Source organism: Pleuronectes platessa, chromosome 18, assembly GCF_947347685.1.
Source record: "Pleuronectes platessa chromosome 18, fPlePla1.1, whole genome shotgun sequence".
NCBI lineage: Eukaryota > Metazoa > Chordata > Actinopteri > Pleuronectiformes > Pleuronectidae > Pleuronectes > Pleuronectes platessa.
The window spans coordinates 20,261,493-20,280,093 of NC_070643.1; the positions used below are offsets into that span (position 1 = coordinate 20,261,493).

Sequence of the window (18,601 nt, forward strand, 5' to 3'; positions counted from 1 at the left end):
AGGAACCATTCCATCAACCTCAACTCATAAAAGCATCTCAGGGCTGTGATAAGACAGACTTGATAAAAATGTGAACCCATGAGATCTAGTCCAGTCAGAAAAAAAAGTTCTTCAAGCTGGTCTACATAAAAACAGACAGTGAACCTCCTGCTTCCCGGATGATGGGGCATCACAGGTGAGGCTCCAGAGTCTTCACCTCCTGCCCGGTCCATGAAGTCAGCTGAGCGCCTCCAGATCCTCATCCACCACCGACAGATGCGAGCAGGAGTCCTCCAGCCCGGAGGCTGCTCTCAGGCTCATGGATCCGTACAAGTTGGCAGCGTGTTTGGAGTAGGCGAAGGCTTTCCTCCGCATCATCTCCCCCTTCCACATGGAGACCATGAGCAGGCTGGAGAGCAGCACGCCCCCGAGCGTGAGCAGGCACAGTCCCGCTATGACGCAGCGGTCCAGGTGGGCCCCGACCCGGGCTTTCTCCCGCTCCAGGCGCTCCATCTCCCGGGCGGACACGCTGTCCGGGTCCACGCGCACGTCCCTGGGCACCGTGTAGGAGATGGCGACCAGAGAGATGCCGGTCACCAGGCAGGTGACGGCGATGATGAAGCCGTAATCCACCGACTTCCCAGAGCCGTCGGAGGAGGAGAGGTCGTCGTCGGACAGCAAGAAAAGTTCCGGGATGTCCTCCTCTTCCTCTTCCTCCTCCTCCTCCATCACCTCCTCCTCTTCCTCCTCCTCCTCCTCCTCCTCGTACAGTGAGGAGCAGTGAGTCTGGTTGCAGGTTTGAGTCCCTCTCAGCTGGACAGAGTCTCCATCCCCTCCGTGTCTGCAGGTGAAGGATGTTTCTGTTTCCTCCTCCGGACGCGCCGCGCTCCGGAGCCCTGTCCATGGACCCTCTCCTCCGCCGGGATCGAGCGTGTCTCCTCCGCTGCTGCAGACCTCCAGGACACGTTGCTTATAACTCAACCCCAGGGACGCGTCTCTCAGAGCCGGTCCATCAAACTTAAACAGTTCCAGATCAGCCATTTGAACATGGGTCCGTCCAGCCCATGCGTCCGCTCCTGTCTTCAAAAACAAGAAGCCTGAATATGAGACCGAAACTTTCAATCTTTCAATGCTTTCTGTGTCAATGCACAACACTTCAAACCTGCACCTGAAGGATCTGCACGAAGGAGATCTATGCATCTTCCTCTCGTGCCTGCACCGCAACCATTTCATTTAAAGTACAATTACCCACCACCTCTTAAACGAATCCCACAAAGCCCTAATGCCCCCCCCCCCACACACACACACACACACACACCCACACACACACACACACACACACACACTTAGTAAAGCATGCGGCGAGCTAATGGATCCAATTCCACCTAATGCGTTTCAATAATGGCTTATTAAGGAACAAGACGCGCTTTGCTGAGTTGGCTCCGTACCTCCGTCTGTGGCCGCTCGCATCCCCCGGCTGCTGCTGCTGCTCCCCGGGCACTGAGAGAGAAAGCTCCGGCCGACCCCTACCTCCCACGGACTGAGCCCCGGCAGAGCGCCTCAGATCCCGGTGCTTGTCCCCGAGCTGCAGCCTCCGCGGTCCCCGGCACATGCAAACTAATCAGATGCGAGGCAGGAGGCGGCGGAGTGAGCGGGGATACTTCCAACTACTGCACTACTTTCTCTCTTTGTACGCAGAAACCAATACCGGATCAATAACTGATTCATTCTTTATGAGCCATCGAGGACCAGGAGCGACTTCGAGGGGGGGTTCCAGGTTATGATAAATCCCCCCCCTCACTTTGGTGGCCATCCAATTAGTTGGTGTGAAATTGAGGGAGCACCAAAGTGAGTTCAGTTCATCCTGAGGGGAACGTGAATATCTGTCCTATTGGGACATTTCACTAAGAAACACAAATATCAACAGGAAAGTCCTCGTGGTTCATCCTCTGGGATCATGGATATCCAGAAATATGAGGTATTAGTTGTATAGGATAATATTTCTACTATTCAATCTGTTAGTAGCACGAGATGAAAATGAACGGTTCACTAATGTCCTCATGGTTCATCCTCTTGCAGGCAGGAATATACATAAATGTTAGATATATTTGATTAGCTATAGATACTAGGAACTGGATGAGAGTTAATTTGTCTCTAAAGAATATGAATGTTATCTAATAATAACGTTTAGAGCCGATGCATTTAAAAGACGGTTGAATATTTGCCTTGATATGAATCTAAAGTCATTAAGATTCATCCTCTGGGAAGCATGAATGTATAAAGATAATTTTTTTTAGTGCTGATACACTCAGAAAGCAATGAGAAATTGCATTGACCTGCTGGTGAGAGGCAATGAAAGCCATCTCCTTAGGGTTCATCCCCTGGGAAGCATGAATGTTCATAAATAATACATTTTGGAGCAATTCACAGGGGGGGGGAGCAAAGTCAGCTCTTCACTTTGTGTTTCCTTCAGAATTCAGCCCCTGCAGGTGGACTCACAACACTGTCAGATCCATTACATGTGGGAACAAGCACAGGGGAAAGGACATATCCGATTGTTCCACCTGCTGGTTGGATTATTTAACGCTGGGTCACATTCTGTCTTCACCTTGAGACACAGTCTGGATATGTCCATTAGAATAACCAAGTCTCACATGATTTATTCCCAAACGACTGCATGTGCAGCTTGTGCTCTGAGGAAATTAGCAAATTTGTGTGTGACAGCCCAAAGGGACACAACAAATGTGTGATTTATGCTTTATTGATCCCTGAGGGAAAAGTGGGAGGTCAAAGGTCGGCTGGAAAACAGAAGCGCTGCAGCTGGGGCAACAAGTCCTGCAGAGAAAAGCAGCTGCTGCTCAGCGTTAACTAAAAAACCACAGGAGAGCCCTGAGTCCTGTCTAACTCGGTGCAATACCTGAGAGGGTGAATAATTGATCTGAATATAAACTACCAAATTACCCGGAAATAAAATAACAGCTGGCATGGTTGTGTTTCTGCAGTTTACAGGAGCCGGTGCTCAACAGCACTTCAGCACTACAGGAAATCCTTGTCCTCTGCAAAGCTGCCTCATCAACCACTGGAGCTTCCTTCCCCCTGTGAGCGTATTTAACATCGTGATCTTTATAATACGCGTTCCAACAATATCGCTGCGACAAAGAGACACAACACGAGGAATCGAGCGCTCTGCAAAACCTGTTTGGCCCATTTTCAGAGGATGCGGGAAGAAAAGTCTTCTTCTCTATTCAATCTAAACCGTGTGTCGAATCCCATACAGGCCGCGCTGGCTTGGAAACGCTCAGATCTCCAACCTGGCAGCTTCTCAGGAGCTTAACAAAGACATCATCTCCACCACGATGCGTTCAGGAACTCATCTCCTTCACAGGAAACACAGTTCTGCTCCGACAAGTACAATTCTCAAAACGAGCACAGGAGGATTTCACAGCTCAGAAACTGTTGAGAAATGAAACGGACATAAAGTAAATAGCAATAGTTCTTCATATTGTGCAGGAGATGAATCTTCCACTTGCTGAGCTCCTTACAGAAATCCTCCTGGTGGCACTTGAATAGCCCCCCCCCCCCCCCCCCCCCCCCCCCCCGCAGGTCACTGGAGCATATGTAGGCTATAGGTAGCCAAAGGTCACGATTACAAAACACTTCAGCGCTCCGCCATTAAAGTTCATTCCCGCTGATTACCGAGGCCAACCACCCCGGTGCTTGTAGGTAACGCTCTTTGCTCGCTGCACATTTGGCGGTCGGGGGGGGTGAGCAGTGCAAAGGCGACACGCTGGAGGCGGGGTTTAGCATTTCTGACCAGGGATGCGGAAGAGAGACATGTTGTAAGCAACACATTTCACAGCTGTGAGACGCACGGAGGCTCCAGCAGCAGCAGATCTCAATTAGTGACACTTTCAAACTCCGTATGGACCCCCTGCTGTTCGCTGAGGATTTAATAATACAAATTCAAACAACAGTGGCACGGTGGCACGGTGGTACAGTGGTACAGTGGTCAGGGTCTTGGTTGGAACTCTTCTCTCTTGGTCCAGCTTCCTCCCACAGTCCAGACACATGCAGATTAATCAGGGACTGGTAATTCCCTGTGGGTGGGACTCTGAGCCTGACTGGTGGTTTGTCTCTGAATGTCCGCCTCCACCCAGTGTCAGCTGGGATTAGACCGCCTGCAGCCCTCAGAGGAAAACCAGTACAGATACTGGATGTTTGTGCTCCTGTCAGGGCGCCCCCGAGAATGAGGTTAGTCCACAATTTTGAATGAACAATCCTAAAGTCAATTATCGGCTCTTTACACGAGTTTGCAACAACACCAACATCTGAACCCCCCCAAAGAGGCTCCTGGCCCCTTTGACCTGGGTCCCCAAAGTTCCTAGAAACACTCCTGGTTCCTGTGGAAAGCTTCAGTGAGTCCACAGATACTTTTGGACGTGTAACTTTGAAATGTTATCGCCCATCACCTCAGAACACATCACGTTACTCCACACACAGCTCTGGTTGATAGATTCACAGAGTTTAAGTTTCTTTATCTCCCTCCACACGCTCCACCCCTTCAGCCTGGAGAGGGAGTCTGTCTGACCATCAGCTCCGTGCACACACACCTTCTTCTCACTCAATTAAGTCGCCTTGGTCGCAGCGATGTGGGCGATAAACCAAGGTTGGCTGCACCTCTCTGGGCGATTCCTGACTGATGGAGTCAGAGTCTCTCTCCTCCTCTGCTGAGCAGCGCACGCAGCCACAGTCTGTTCATTGTTTACTCAACAACCTCCTGCAGCACTTTGAGATACAGGGAAATAAAGAGTTTATATTAACATTCTTTTACATTCTGACCAGCCTGGTGCAACACACTGAATAAACCTACACAATAAACACAATTCAGTTTTAAATAGGGTCTTAATAAATATAATCACACGGTTTGTATCTGTGAATATCTGCAGCAAGGATTCTAATTTGAGATGTAACCATAAAGTTTCTAATATTTAATTTTATGCATTTTGTGTTTAGAGTTAAATAATATGAGTGAACATATAATCATTTCATTTATTGATCGTGTAAACTGATTAATTAAAAAACAAATATCAGGATGTGAACATCAGATGATATTTGTGAACTTCTGCTGAATATTTGATGAGTTTAACACAGAAAATAAAACTTACAATTAGTAGAAAATTGGAAATAAACTTCAACATCAAAAATCTAAATCTATTGTGACATCCAGCAACTCATTACATTTATTATACATAGATATATAGATTCTGTTATTCTAAAATAATCTCTATTCCATTTCAGACTCTTTTAGAACAATTATAATATGATTTACAATCTACATATTTCAGAAATGGTCTTTGATAAACATGAGGCTGCAACATTAACACCACAGATTCCACGCACACACACACACACACACACACACACACACACACACACACACACACACACACAAACACATACACAGAAGGTCGAGATTCATATACAAAGTAGTTTTCATGCACCTGTATTTTGAGCTGAAGGGACAGCAAACATACTTATTAATTAATTGCTCTAATCAAATTATACAGAAGCCAAACTGTCACCACAGTCACGACAACTGCACAAACTACACAAACTGCCACCAGCACCCAAGAGCCAATGGTCCGGCAGCTGGAGCCGCTCAGAGTCTGACAGCAGTGACGTGTCCTCCTGGGATGTGAGTCCCTGCAGCCTCCAGCCTCCAGGCAGCCACTGGAAACAAAGGAAACCATTCATCTAACTGGGACGTTAAGTGCAGCGCTGCAGTGACATTAAAACTAACCACAGAGAGACATATTGAAAACCATTGCACTGGTCTGGTGATGCCACCGCTCCATCGTTTATGATCTAAAGTGATTTGTCACTTCCTCCAGAGATGCTCCCGACCAGCAGGCCTGTTTTATTTACGCCATCCGGCCAAGTGAAGCATTTCTCTCTGACGGATCTGCTGTGAAGCCGGAGCACGAGTGAAGCTATGAATAGATGATGGAAGCCAGAAGCAGCAGCAGAGGCGAAGAGGACGCTGGTCCCAGGTTAGACCAGGACAGGAAGACACAACTGAGCCTCGGGGTGGGGAGGATGTCTTTGACTGGACACACACACACAGACACACACACAGACACACACACACACAAACACACGTCTGCCTGGTGTCCTGTGGCATAAGAGCTGAGTCAAGCTGCGATTTCACACCCAGCTGTACAAGATGGAGCCTGAGGGGCGGCCTCACTTCCTCTCACCCCCCCCCCCCCCCCCCCCCCCCCACACACACACACACACACACACACACTTCACTTAATCCATTTAGGACAAACATGTCCGAGCAGATCCACGAGCAAAACACACACAAGTGTTTCTTATTCGCTCTAAATCTTTCTGAGGACGTTTTTTTTTCAGTTTGCACAAGAGTGTGTGTGTGTGTGTTTGTTTTTGTGTGTGAGTGTGTGCACAGGGGTGTTGCAAGAGTGTAGGATTCCGAGGGGCCCCGAGCTGAGAGGGGGCCACTGAGAATAGCTGATAACATTTAGATCAGGAGAGCGTTGGATTGAGAAATTAAAACAATTTAGATAAAAGTGACATGATGTCATCGACGTTCAAAAGGGGGCGTGGCTGAATGGTACAGGAAGTCCCCCCCCCTCCCAGGATCTATAGACACTGGCTGCGTTTTCGTTTTATACGGATACGTACATTTTTTTTTGTTTTATTGCAGTTTGTGTGGGTGATTTTTTTAACACCCACACAACGCCTCACATTTCCACCTGGAGGTTGGCCTGAATAAGCTCTGCCTGTGCGTGTCTGTGTGTGTCTGTGTGTGTCTGTGTTTCTCTGTGTGTGTCTGTGTGTGCTGTACTCACCGTGCAGGCCAGGAGGTGAAGAAAACACAGTTGTCTTCTGTGCAGGAGTGATGCCTCCTGTCAGTGCAGGTTATAGACTGGACCCACAGTGTGAACAGAGGGAGGTCAGGGTGGAGCAGTGGGCAGCATGTTTATGACCGACCTTGAGTCATGGGCCTGCGGTGTGTGTGTGTGTGTATGTGTGTGTGTGTGTGTGTGTGTGTGTGTGTGTGTGTGTGTGTGTGTGTGTGTGTGTGTGTGTGTGTGTGTGTGTGTGTGTGTGTGCGTGACCTGGACAGCCTTATGGATCCCAGTCGACTCAATCTGATTTCCTTTCAGATGACCTGCCAGCGTCTCAGTAAATCACAACAGTCAAAGGTCGTTTAAAGATTTCAAACCCCTGTTGCTCCTTTGTTGAGTTATAATGCTCGACGTGTGGGAGGGAAATGCTAATGCAATCTTCTCCCTCTGCCAACAAATACATTTATTTGTATTGATTTACTGTACAACATATACACACAAGTGCATCTGTTCGACTGCTGTGCACATTGTGTCACAGCAATAAAGCTAGAACGTCTCTAAGCGCAGCACCTCCAGGCCGAACAGGCTCCTTGTGAAACCACTGGATCCTGATTTTTACAGTTTTGGGATCTGAACCATCTACACACACTCAGAAACATCAGTCTCCTAAACATGTCTGGTTGTTTTTCATCAAGATCCATGAATTTTCCTCTGAGAAATTTGGGAAAATGTCAAAAAAAAAATCCAGGTCCAGGTAAATCCAATCAGCAGGTTTTCACATTCCTGCTGACCATCAAAAAACAAACACAGGTGAAAACATAACCTCCTATAGGTAACTCTGGTTTACAGCTGTTCTGGGGAAACATGATGCAAAAGACATAATCAGTAAATCCACACTCATGCAGAGGAGATTTATAATTCCCTTCTTTTTTTATCATGTCCCCCCCCCCAGTGTGTGTTGTGGCTGTGAGAGGTCACAGTGTTCGGAGCCAGAGATCATCTCGTCCTCCAGCTGTGGAGTCACACGTGTTCCAGATGTTTGTTGCAGAACTTCATCTGTTGCTTCTCTGCAGATTTGTGTCCTTTGCTCTTTTTCCCTTCTTCTCTCTGAATATTAAACTGTCAGATATGAAATTATACACCTTCAGCTCTCCTGTGATACAACTTAAAGATGATTATTCATGCGTTATTCATAATAATATTTTGTTTAAGTATTGATCTGGTATATTTATATCTGGTATATTGATATATACCCAATAAATGTAATTAATTTAAATCAGTAGAGCAGCTATATGATATCATTAGAGTAGAATAAATGAAATGTGGAAATAACACGAACAGCTTTTGTCTGGTGCTGGTCAGGTTTGTCCTGTAGGTGGCAGTACAACTCTGTCACTTAGTTTTTCCAACAGATGATTTTTGCTTCTTCTCTGCCTCTAAATGTCTCTGAGCAGGAAACAGAACAATATTTAGAGTCTGATCTTTTCCACTGATTTGAGCTTGAATGTGTAAAGAGTGTTGAACACAGTCATTGGTGGAGTAAGTGATGTGATGGATGGATGGATGGATGGATGGATGGATGGATGGATGGATGGTCTTCATTATCCATATTCAATCAAGCAGCATCAATACACAACACTAATTGATATCAGTCCTTAAATGGGCCGTTTTTATTTAAAATGAAATAAAAATGAGTTTCATGGAAATCAGCTGAGATGTTTTTGCGTCAACCTGCTGACAAACAAACAAACAAACACGTGGGCGGAGCTTTGTCATGTCCACTTGAGCTACAGCTCGTTTGAAAAGACAACAGCTGACGTGACCAATGATCTCGAGAAAGTTAGATTTGTCTTTAAGTCAAAACACTGGAGCTCTACCAAAATGACCTTTGACCTCTAAGCGGCCTAGGCCTGAGTCCTCTGCAGCCTCACAGGTCCAGATCTGACATGTGGCCTTTTGTTTGATGTCTTCCCTTTTCTCTCTCTGCATGTACTTTCTAAAAAGGCCTTGATAAAATGTGTTGTCATGTTGGAAGGAGCCAAAGTATCTTTACTGGTTCTCTCTTCCCAGTCAGTGCTGTGGCAGGAAGGTTTTTGCTGGAAGTGACTGAGCATCTCTTTTGTCTTAGAGACACCGAGATGCAGATATGAGTCATTCCACTGTCCACTCTGAGGTAAGAGCAGTTCATGTTCATATAGAGTGAAGGAAAATGCATAAAAACATTGCATCGACCGGCTGCAGTGAATAACTCAGTTCTCTTCTCACAGCAGATTAGTATCTGTGGATCTATGGAGAAGGAACAGAGCTAAAAACTGAGTCTTCACATATTCTGATGGGAATCATGGGAGAAAATAAAGAACAGAGGAGGGGTGTTATGCTATTCCCTGTGGTCCCGGTCCACCTGTTGCTCGGGATGGACGGCTGGCGACTTCAGAGCTCGTTGCACAATCGTCTCGTGATTCAAAGTGAAGTGTTGGCGTCAGCTCGGCTCCGGCGGAACGAGCACAGTTGGTGTGGAGGAGAGATTCCCACCTCCACAGAGTCGAGAACAAGCCACCGCTCATTCCCAGTGTCGTGGGACTGGAGCACAGCTGATACAGGTCACTGCCGATCTGTCTCTTTGTGCTTTTCATGTTGGCTTAACAATGGAGTTTTTTTTTTTATCATCTAAAGAACCATATTTGATCAAATGCACCGTATCAGCTTCTCATTAAAGTGAATGAACCGTGTGCTGCTGACACATCTCTGCAGCACAGAGGAGCTGGAACTGTAAGAGGTTCTTAAATTCACTATACATGTCATCACAGGGTCTTTAAGTGTGAAATATAAGTTCTTGTTTTACCACCAGATTATACTTAATATGCATTTTATGTCATTTTTTAATAAGTCAGACTTCAATAGATTTTAGAAAGTGCACGTATTGTTACCTTACAAAGCAGTGAAGGGACTTTATTATTATTATGATCAGAACTATTAGAATATATTCTTATTATTGGTATTTTAGGAGCTGATTTCACCATTTTAATTTAGCCATTAAATCAAGACCACAATATTTCTACAGGGAAATTTAGGTTTGTTTCATATTTGGTGTCATATTACATGTTAGGGGAGTGCTCAAGGGAATCTTGACTAATAATCAGTGGATTACTAATATCTGGGCGATCGCCATGATCTTACTTGCAGATGGTAGAGAGATTTGTTGCAGGATAAGTTTGCTCGTTGATCTTAGAATGATAACAACATTTAATCTATCGGCAAAATACATCAGATCAATAAAAAGACCTGTTTTTGCAAATCCATTGTGTATTAAGGACATTCTGACTATTCTAGGTTTGATATGAGAAACTGTACAATATCTCTATAGCTGTCAACTAGAATTGTACAAATATTGATCAGCTCCATCCAACAAACATGAGAGGCTAAGTGGCAGAAGAGGTTTCATGTCCTTTAAAGACACATCTTACAATCTGAATTCTGCTAAAGTCCTTAAATCAGTTCAGTCAATAGATCCTTGAGCAGTGAGTGATGAAGAGACACCTGCATCTTCCACTCCTCTTCACAAGCTGGACTTAAACATCTGTTCGTGTAGGAATGAAAAAAGAACAGAGCCGATATTCATGATGTCATATTTGAACGTGTCACCAGCTGGTTTTATGAACGGGGGGGTGCATCTGAAAATGTCATAATGGGCTAATCCTCCGCATGCGTGAAGCGAGCTTGTGCCAAAGGCTCAAAACCAAACCGCCATCTGTCCGCGCCACAGACTTCTGTGACGAGCGCACTACGACCGCATCGCACCTTTTTACGCACAGCGCGTTAAGTCCACCCGAGTCTGAGCGGCTCCTGGTGCCCGTGTGATGGTTTGATTCCCCACGTACATCTGCATCCACGTCGAGGTGGACTCACGCGTCTCCAGACCTCCAGAGCTGGATGATCTCTCGCCTCCGCCGCGCGTAAAACCAAACCCAGAGCGCGGTCCTTTCTTTTTTCTTCCATCCCGGATATTTGAGCGGACAGAAGAAGATGGGGACATTCACCGCTTCTCCGGAGCTGAACCAAACTTTGGGGGATTGGACGGACTACAGCCTCCAGTACAAAGTGACGAGCATATTGCTGCTTCTCCTCATCTGTCTTCTGGGCATCGTTGGGAACGTGATGGTGATCCTGGTGGTGCTCACCACCAAACACATGAGGACTCCCACCAACTGCTACCTGGTGAGTTTGGCCGTGGCGGATCTGATGGTGCTCACAGCGGCCGGGTTACCCACCATCACGGACAGCGTGTTCGGATCCTGGGTGTTCGGACACTACGGCTGCCTCGGCATCACCTACCTCCAGTACCTGGGGATCAACGCGTCCTCCTGCTCCATCACCGCCTTCACCATCGAGAGGTACATCGCCATCTGTCACCCCATCAAAGCCCAGTTCCTCTGCACGTTGTCCAGAGCCAAGAAGATCATCCTGTGCGTCTGGGCCTTCACGTGTCTGTACTGCGTCATGTGGTTCTACCTGTCGGACATCCAGGAGCTGGTGTACGACAACATCACCATCACCACCTGCGGCTACCGGGTCTCCAGGAAGTTCTACCTGCCCGTGTACTTCTTCGACTTCGGCGTGTTCTTCGTGGTGCCGCTGCTGCTCTCTGCGGTTCTGTACGGACTCATCGCCCGGATCCTGTTCCTCAACCCGCTGCCCTCCGACCCCAAGGACAAGAAGAAGAACGGAGCCAACGGCCACAGCCACAGGAGCGTGAGCTGCAAGAACTCCAGACACTCCAGCTCCACGGCCACGTCCCGCAGACAGGTGAGAGGAGCCCGGGCAGCTGGAGCCTTTCACTCTGACATCAGAGAAAACAAGTTAAAATCAAATGGTTTATTCTAAATCAAAATTAAATCAAATGCTCCACTATAGAGGGAGATATCAGTAACTTCCCCACTACACCTGTTGAACATGTATAGTTACTATTCTAGTTGTTTTATTAGTGAATATTAAACATATAAGACTTAATAATTCAAATGTACTTCATGGCCACCAGGTACAACAGTAGAATTCTGCTCTGACATGAATCCATCATTGATATTTCATCAGTTAAATAGTATAAAGTACAGAAGAGCTTTTTCTCCATCCATGTGTTTAAATGCACAGAACTTCAGCATCATGGTGTTTTGCTTCCTCTGTAGAAGTAAAGGGTCTGATTCCTTCTTTCACTATTGTAAATTCATAAATAAAAAATGAATTTGAACCCTACAAACAAATGAGATGAATAGAGTCAGGGAATATAAGTCACTGAATTGAAGAACATAATGGAAACAATAACCTGTTAGAGTCAATGCTGAGTATTCTGAGACTAATACAAAGTGAAGTCCTTGAATTTCTATTCAAAGGCATCAACATGTTTGGTTTTAAATTATAAGAAAACAGCAAATTACAAAAGAATGAATTGACAAATCAATGAATGACACGAGAAAAATCCAAAGACACTTTTCTATCATTAGGAAAATAGCAAATATGCACATTTTGAAGGAAATTTTGCTCATAAAAATGAAACAATGAAGTTTAATCAATAATCAAAATAGTAATTGAAAGTGAATTGACCCTCTAACATTTAGGATTTAAGATTTCAGCCTCAAATAAAAACAATAAACAGAATCCTTAGATGTAAAAGAGCAAGAACTGACTATATTTCAAAATGTATAATTCTTTGTTCTTCATTATGTTCCACTCCATTTCTATTATTTCTATTTATTTATTTATCTGTTCTACTCGTTCTCCTCTGAGCTTGATTGCAGTTGTACTGATCAGATTTCTCCCCGTTGCCCCCTACAGGTGACGAAGATGCTGGCCGTGGTGGTGCTCCTGTTCGCCGCGCTCTGGATGCCGTACCGCACCCTGGTGGTGGTCAACTCCTTCCTGGACCGGGCCTACCTGGACAACTGGTTCCTGCTCTTCTGCCGGATCTGCATCTACCTCAACAGCGCCATCAACCCGGTCATCTACAACGCCATGTCGCAGAAGTTCCGCGCCGCTTTCCGCAAGATCTGCCGCTGCGGGGGGAAGGGCTCCGACAAGCCCGCCGCCTACAGCATGGCCCTCGCCTACAGCGCCGCCAAGGACACGTCCATGGTGGAGAGCACCGACCACTTCACCACGGAGCTGGAGGAGCTCACCGTCACGGACGAACTGCTCTCAGATCAGAAGATGATGTACCCCAGTCCCTGCGTGTACAGGGAGGTGAACTTCAGCGACGCCTGAGGCTCGTGTGAGGCCAGAGGGACGATTCTGAGGATCAACCCACAAGGAACAAGTCTCTTAATGGAGTCCGCTCAGTGGGAGTACTGGTCCTTGAGTGCCTGCTGACCTTTTGAAAGGCGACCTGCCTTAGCTAGAAGATTACAGACACTGATGCATGATGACAGTCTCCGAGGCACAGAGCCTGTAGAAGCAAACACTGACAGATAAGTGCTCTTTGTTGCACGGCTGTCATCTTGTCTCCTCCCTGACCTCGTGATTTATTTGTCAATGAACCAACGAAACAGAGTCGTGAACAAATGCATCTCCCTCACCTCAGATATATGTTGTTGTGTCACAGTCCGGAGCAGCAGAGTCTGTTTCCCACGATTCTACCAACTGTTTGACATCGTGTGAACTTCGACAATCAGAGATCCAGCGATGTGACGTCAGTAAACTGTTCACGACACATTAAGGGATGTGACCGGTCGCTGAGGCCTTAACGCCAAAGGGAAACAAACACATGACACAACCAAACAGATCAATGCCAACACATCTGGCCTGGATTTACTCTCTGTACCATTTCCAACCAGGGAAAAAATTCACCCTCCCCCTGTGCAGATGTTATAAGTGAGTGACCTCCTGCTGTGCCACTGTTTTCAAGGACCTGCTCTCCATTCAGGAGTCACACCTGATCCTTCATTCACCAAACAGGCCCTGAGTTTTATTGTGAAGGTCCTGAATGCAGCCTCGAGTGGAGGTTCGTCCACGATCGGAGAACAAGAGTGTACGAAGGACTTTGTTACTTAAATATAAAAAAGTGCCAAAAAATGAAGTTTGATATTTGCTGCTTTGGCTGCCAACGTCTGTGGTGTACGTACTTTATCAAGAGGTTCTAAGTTGTCAGTAGTTTGTAGGAACAAGAATTGAGTTCCTGGTGTTTTTCTCATGCAGCCATTCAAAGGAATATGATTTTTTTAAATAAAACTATTATCACAGTATTTAGAGACTAAGCCGAGCTGCAGACAGATTGTACATATTTCTCTTTTACACCAAAACTAGCACACACGTCTTTTAAAGGAACATAAACCCACAAAAAAAATGGGGTCAGCACCGTGAACTGAGAAGCTCTCACCGTGTTCAGCCCGGTGTCACATTCACTGCTGATTGGAATTGATTGTAATGGCCTGGTGGTCAAAACCTGGAACTGCAGCCTCCGTCCAGCAACAACTGTCCATACAGCTAAAGGTCTGTGACGAACAACCCAAAGCACAACGGGATGTCCTGAAGACATTAGTCCTCCAGGAACTTGTCTCCTAATGTCCCAACTTATAACCCTTTAGAAAGACGCCTTGTTACAAAAAGGTTTATGATTGTTGTCGGAGCAGCAGCTTGATTCTATTTATTGTTTCCAGTGTGAACGTCTGTATATATTGTTCCAGGGAGTGAATCATGAGTCACTGTAGATGACACATCTGTATCAGTATCTTTCAAACTGTGGATTTGTAAACGAAATCTTAAAAAATGCATAAAAAGAGAAAAGAGTGTGAGCAAATGCAAAATATAGTTAAAGGCTTATGTAAAGTTTTAAGTTGTCTTAATTGATTGTCCCATTGAAATATCATAAATATAAGTTTGTGATGCTCTTTGTGGAAACTGCTGCTTTGGATTAATGTGAAGCTGTGAATATTTTTGATGTTCGTCTCGAAACACCTCATTTGTGATCCAAATAAATATCTTTCTGGACTTAGATTCATAATTTTTTTTTTTTTTGGCTTGTTTAACGATTATTTCACATTTTCTTTTCTGCTGGAAAATAAATCATCTCGGATGCTCTTGTTCTCAGTTTAGATTCCACTTGTCCAAGGACCGCCCACACGGACTGGAAGACCGAACTGGACCAATTAAACCAGAAATGAATCCTGGCTGCACACACGTCAGTTTCCCAAACTGGTGTAACTAGAATCCCAGTGAAGCGTTTAGCTGGTTGAAAGACACATTTCTACCTGAAGACTTGGTGGAGACCAAATCAGAGCTCAAAGGAGAGTGAATATCAAACTTGATTTCCAAGGTTGTGCACAAACACGACTCTTAAATAAAGTAACTACCTCCTGCACCTTTATCTGTATCCGCTAAATAAAGATGTCCCTCATGTCGAGTAAACAGATTATTTCATGAATTATTAGAGCATCTCATTTAGTGATCATATTTATGTCAGAAAGCTGCTTTGCTTCCAAACGACCGAATTAAATCAAATAGTTACTTTAAGCTGCTTCAAAGAAATATACATTTCATCTTTATGTTATTATCAATCTCTCCCCTCTGTTACACAGCTGATGGTGAACACTGAGAATGATTTACTGTCGATAAACAATCATAAGCCTTGTTTTGTCTCCATTGTAAATCTAACTCCATCTCAAACACATGCATATGCAGTGTATTGATTAACTATCCACCTGAGTGTCCTTCTCCAGTAGATTGCACAGACAGAACTTTGCTGGTGTTTAGTGGCTGAATGTGTCACCACAGCTCCCATCAGTGTAGATCACAGCCCAGTAACCCACCACCACTGCTGTTCCTCCGTGTGATGGTGAAATTGAGCCGTCAGGTCTGATGAAGCATCGGCTCGTTTACGCTGCCTGAGAGCGGTTTCACTTAGCTGCTAATTTACAGCCCATCACAGGGCCGAGGACTGCGTGAGGGGAATTTCAAGAGGCTTCATTCCTCAACCCCCCCCCCCCCCCATCCCATCCCCTCTCTCACACACATTCACACAGATGTTGAGCTGCTGCCGGCTCCACACTCGAATGTGACCACGGCTATCAAACACCTCAGAATGAGGACAGTCCGTCCACGGGGACACGTTGACCTTTAGCCCCCTGATGTGGACCTGTCACACGAGCGTGAAGGTAAAATGGAGGCATCTCTTCTTCTGTGTCTCTGAGGATCAGCTTCATGTTTCACTTTCCTCTGTTAATGTCCAACCCGTAGATCCAGGTTCATTTACTGATGTGTCTCCAGAACTGTTATGAGCCGATATAACAGAAGCTGAACAGAAGAATGTTGTTACCACTTCCTGTTTGTGTTTCACTTTTCATTAAGGTTCAGGTTTACTGACCGACGGTTTGTGTTACTGAAAAGATTTGTTTCCCTCGTGACCCAGGAAGGAACTAATTTAATCCTGGACTGGATTCAGATAAACAGACGAGTCCAGGATATTTCCTCTCTCTCTCTCTCCCTCTCCCTCTCTCCCTCTCTCTCTCTCTCTCTCTCTCTCTCTCTCTCTCTCTCTCTCTCTCTCTCTCTCTCTCTCTCTCTCTCTCTCTCCCTCTCTCTCCCTCTCTCTCCCTCTCTCTCCCTCTCTCTCCCTCTCTCTCTCTCTCTCTCTCTCTCTCTCTCTCTCCCTCCCCCCCCTCAGGAGCTCCTCATTTATTTCATATAAATATAAATCAAAATAGCAGCTAAACTAAGCCCTTGGCCCGATGATGGATCCGCAGCTCCTTTCACTTCATCCTCTGAATACGTTGAATAACTTTTATCAGTTTCGTGTGTGTGAGTTGTTTGGAACCAACCGATCAGAACCAGAAGAAGCTGGAGGATCTCGACCATCCAGCTTCCTCAGGTGATTGAGCCTGAACCTGAATTCACATCTTCACCGACACAGACTGAGCAGCAGCGTGTTTCCACAGGAGAAGCTGTTTCTGTGGTTACAGGGTGATGCCGGCTGCACAAAGACAAAACGCTCTCAAATAGTTTGATATGAGTTTTTTCCAATTCGGTGGAAAAGCAGATCAAGGCTGCAGAGCGGAGACATCACAACTGAACCTTGACAGTCGTGTTGCTAGAGGCGGTTTGATTTTTTTCTCACATTTACACCAGTTTCCCAGGATCTAAAGAACGAATCTTGATGGAGCACATGTGGTGAATTTAGAAAACTGTAATTCGGTGCAGCTAGAAAAATGGTTTCCTCCTCGTTCTTCGGCTCAAAGTCTTCATCACAAATAATCAAATTAAAAGCGATGAAAAAACTATTTTGCTCCCAGTTCGTGGTTTTTGTAAATGCAAACTTTTCAACCTTAAGTTATTTTATTTCTCAATTAAACTTCCTCACCAGAGAAACCCAGTGAAAACAGACATTACTGGGCTGTGAGTGACAGACGAATCCACAGCAATCATCCATCAGCAGCGAGCAAGGACGTTTAAAAGAAAGAGAAAGTGGTGATTACAACTTGAAATCCAGTTCCTGTGTGACAGGCTGTAATTAAGAGGATGTGAGCCGGCCTCAAATTACGGATCAGATCAGTGCCCCTCGAATAACGGTGCTGTAATATCAACTCGTCTGGATTTAACTTAATCAGGCGTCAACACAGACGAGGAGCAGAGAAGGAGGCGGCGAGGAGAAGGAGGAGGTCAGTCACCGCGAGGAGGACGTGGTTCGCTCAGGGAGAAGAGGAAGAGGAAGAGGAGGGAGGAAGAGGAAGAGGAAGAGGAAGAGGGAGGGAGGGAGGAACGTTATTCAGGTGAAGAGACACGAAACTTTCTGGCTCATTAGCTGTGAATCAATGTGTTTCAGCACAATAAAAAAAGAAAAAGAGCTTGTTGTGTGATAATGGATGTGTGACGCTCACTGTGACACCATGCAGGACAAGGGGGAGGGGGGGGGGGGTAGTTACAGCTCTACTGCGACCAGGGAGCAGCCTCAGCTTCTAGGAGTAATTACAGGTGGACGAGGCTGTTTGAATAGAAATACATTCTCCTCCAAGGACTGATGGAAAATTACAGTTTTTAAAATGTCACACAGCTTAAACTAATTAATCTAAGTTCTCTGACGGCATCAGCCTGAATCAATGTGACCAGATAATCACAGGAAAAGCCTGATTGTTCTCGTCTGATTGGGAAAAAGGACAAAATCTGTACAACTAGAATCTCTTCTGGGTTTAACGATTCTAGAGGATGTAAGTAAGTCAAATAAATATACAGTAGAACAGAGATCAAGTCATTCTAATGAAGTGTAACATGAATCTTTATGATGTGATTTCTGGGATCTTTTGTTGATCCAGCACCTGTCACATCTTTTTCACTGCATGGGAGTTGTTACTGTGCTTTTTATACTTTTCATATTTTCAACAAACCCCAGGAAAACTGAAATTTGTATGGAATCATTCGGCTTAAATATAAAAAAGGATGAGTGAAAGCAGACTGAACATTCTCTATAAACCATCTATTCACTAACCAGAAGGTGAGTGAATCTCAGACTAGTCCCTGAAGTCCAGCCGGGCCCTGACGTGTGTGTCTGAACGGAGTGTGAAAGAATAAGTGCCGTGAACAGAGGTGATGTATGAATGTGACTCGTACTGGAAAGAGCTCGGAGTGGTGGCTTGAACTGGTAAATTACATTTACCATCACTAACGTCTAATTATGTCCCTCCTGTTCTTCAGAACCCATCAGGGAGCTGCGTTCACAGAACAATGTGCAATCAGCCGGGTTGGGATCAAGGTGTGCGCCTGCAGGAGAATGTGGG

The 18,601-nt window shown here is 45.5% G+C and overlaps 2 protein-coding genes across 2 annotated transcripts; one reads left to right on the plus strand and one right to left on the minus strand.

Annotated features, from left to right (window-relative positions):
* Positions 1 to 216: 216 nt before the first annotated feature.
* LOC128462181 (transmembrane protein 74) lies at positions 217 to 1,020 on the minus strand. The gene has a single exon (XM_053447479.1). The coding sequence runs from the start codon at positions 1,018 to 1,020 to the stop codon at positions 217 to 219; it is 804 nt and encodes a 267-aa protein (XP_053303454.1).
* Positions 1,021 to 10,693: 9,673 nt separating this feature from the next.
* On the plus strand, positions 10,694 to 13,103 carry trhrb (thyrotropin-releasing hormone receptor b). The gene is made up of 2 exons (XM_053447088.1): positions 10,694 to 11,654; positions 12,678 to 13,103. Exons 1-2 carry the CDS (start codon positions 10,875 to 10,877, stop codon positions 13,101 to 13,103), a joined length of 1,206 nt encoding a protein of 401 aa, XP_053303063.1. The 5' UTR covers positions 10,694 to 10,874.
* Positions 13,104 to 18,601: the final 5,498 nt, after the last annotated feature.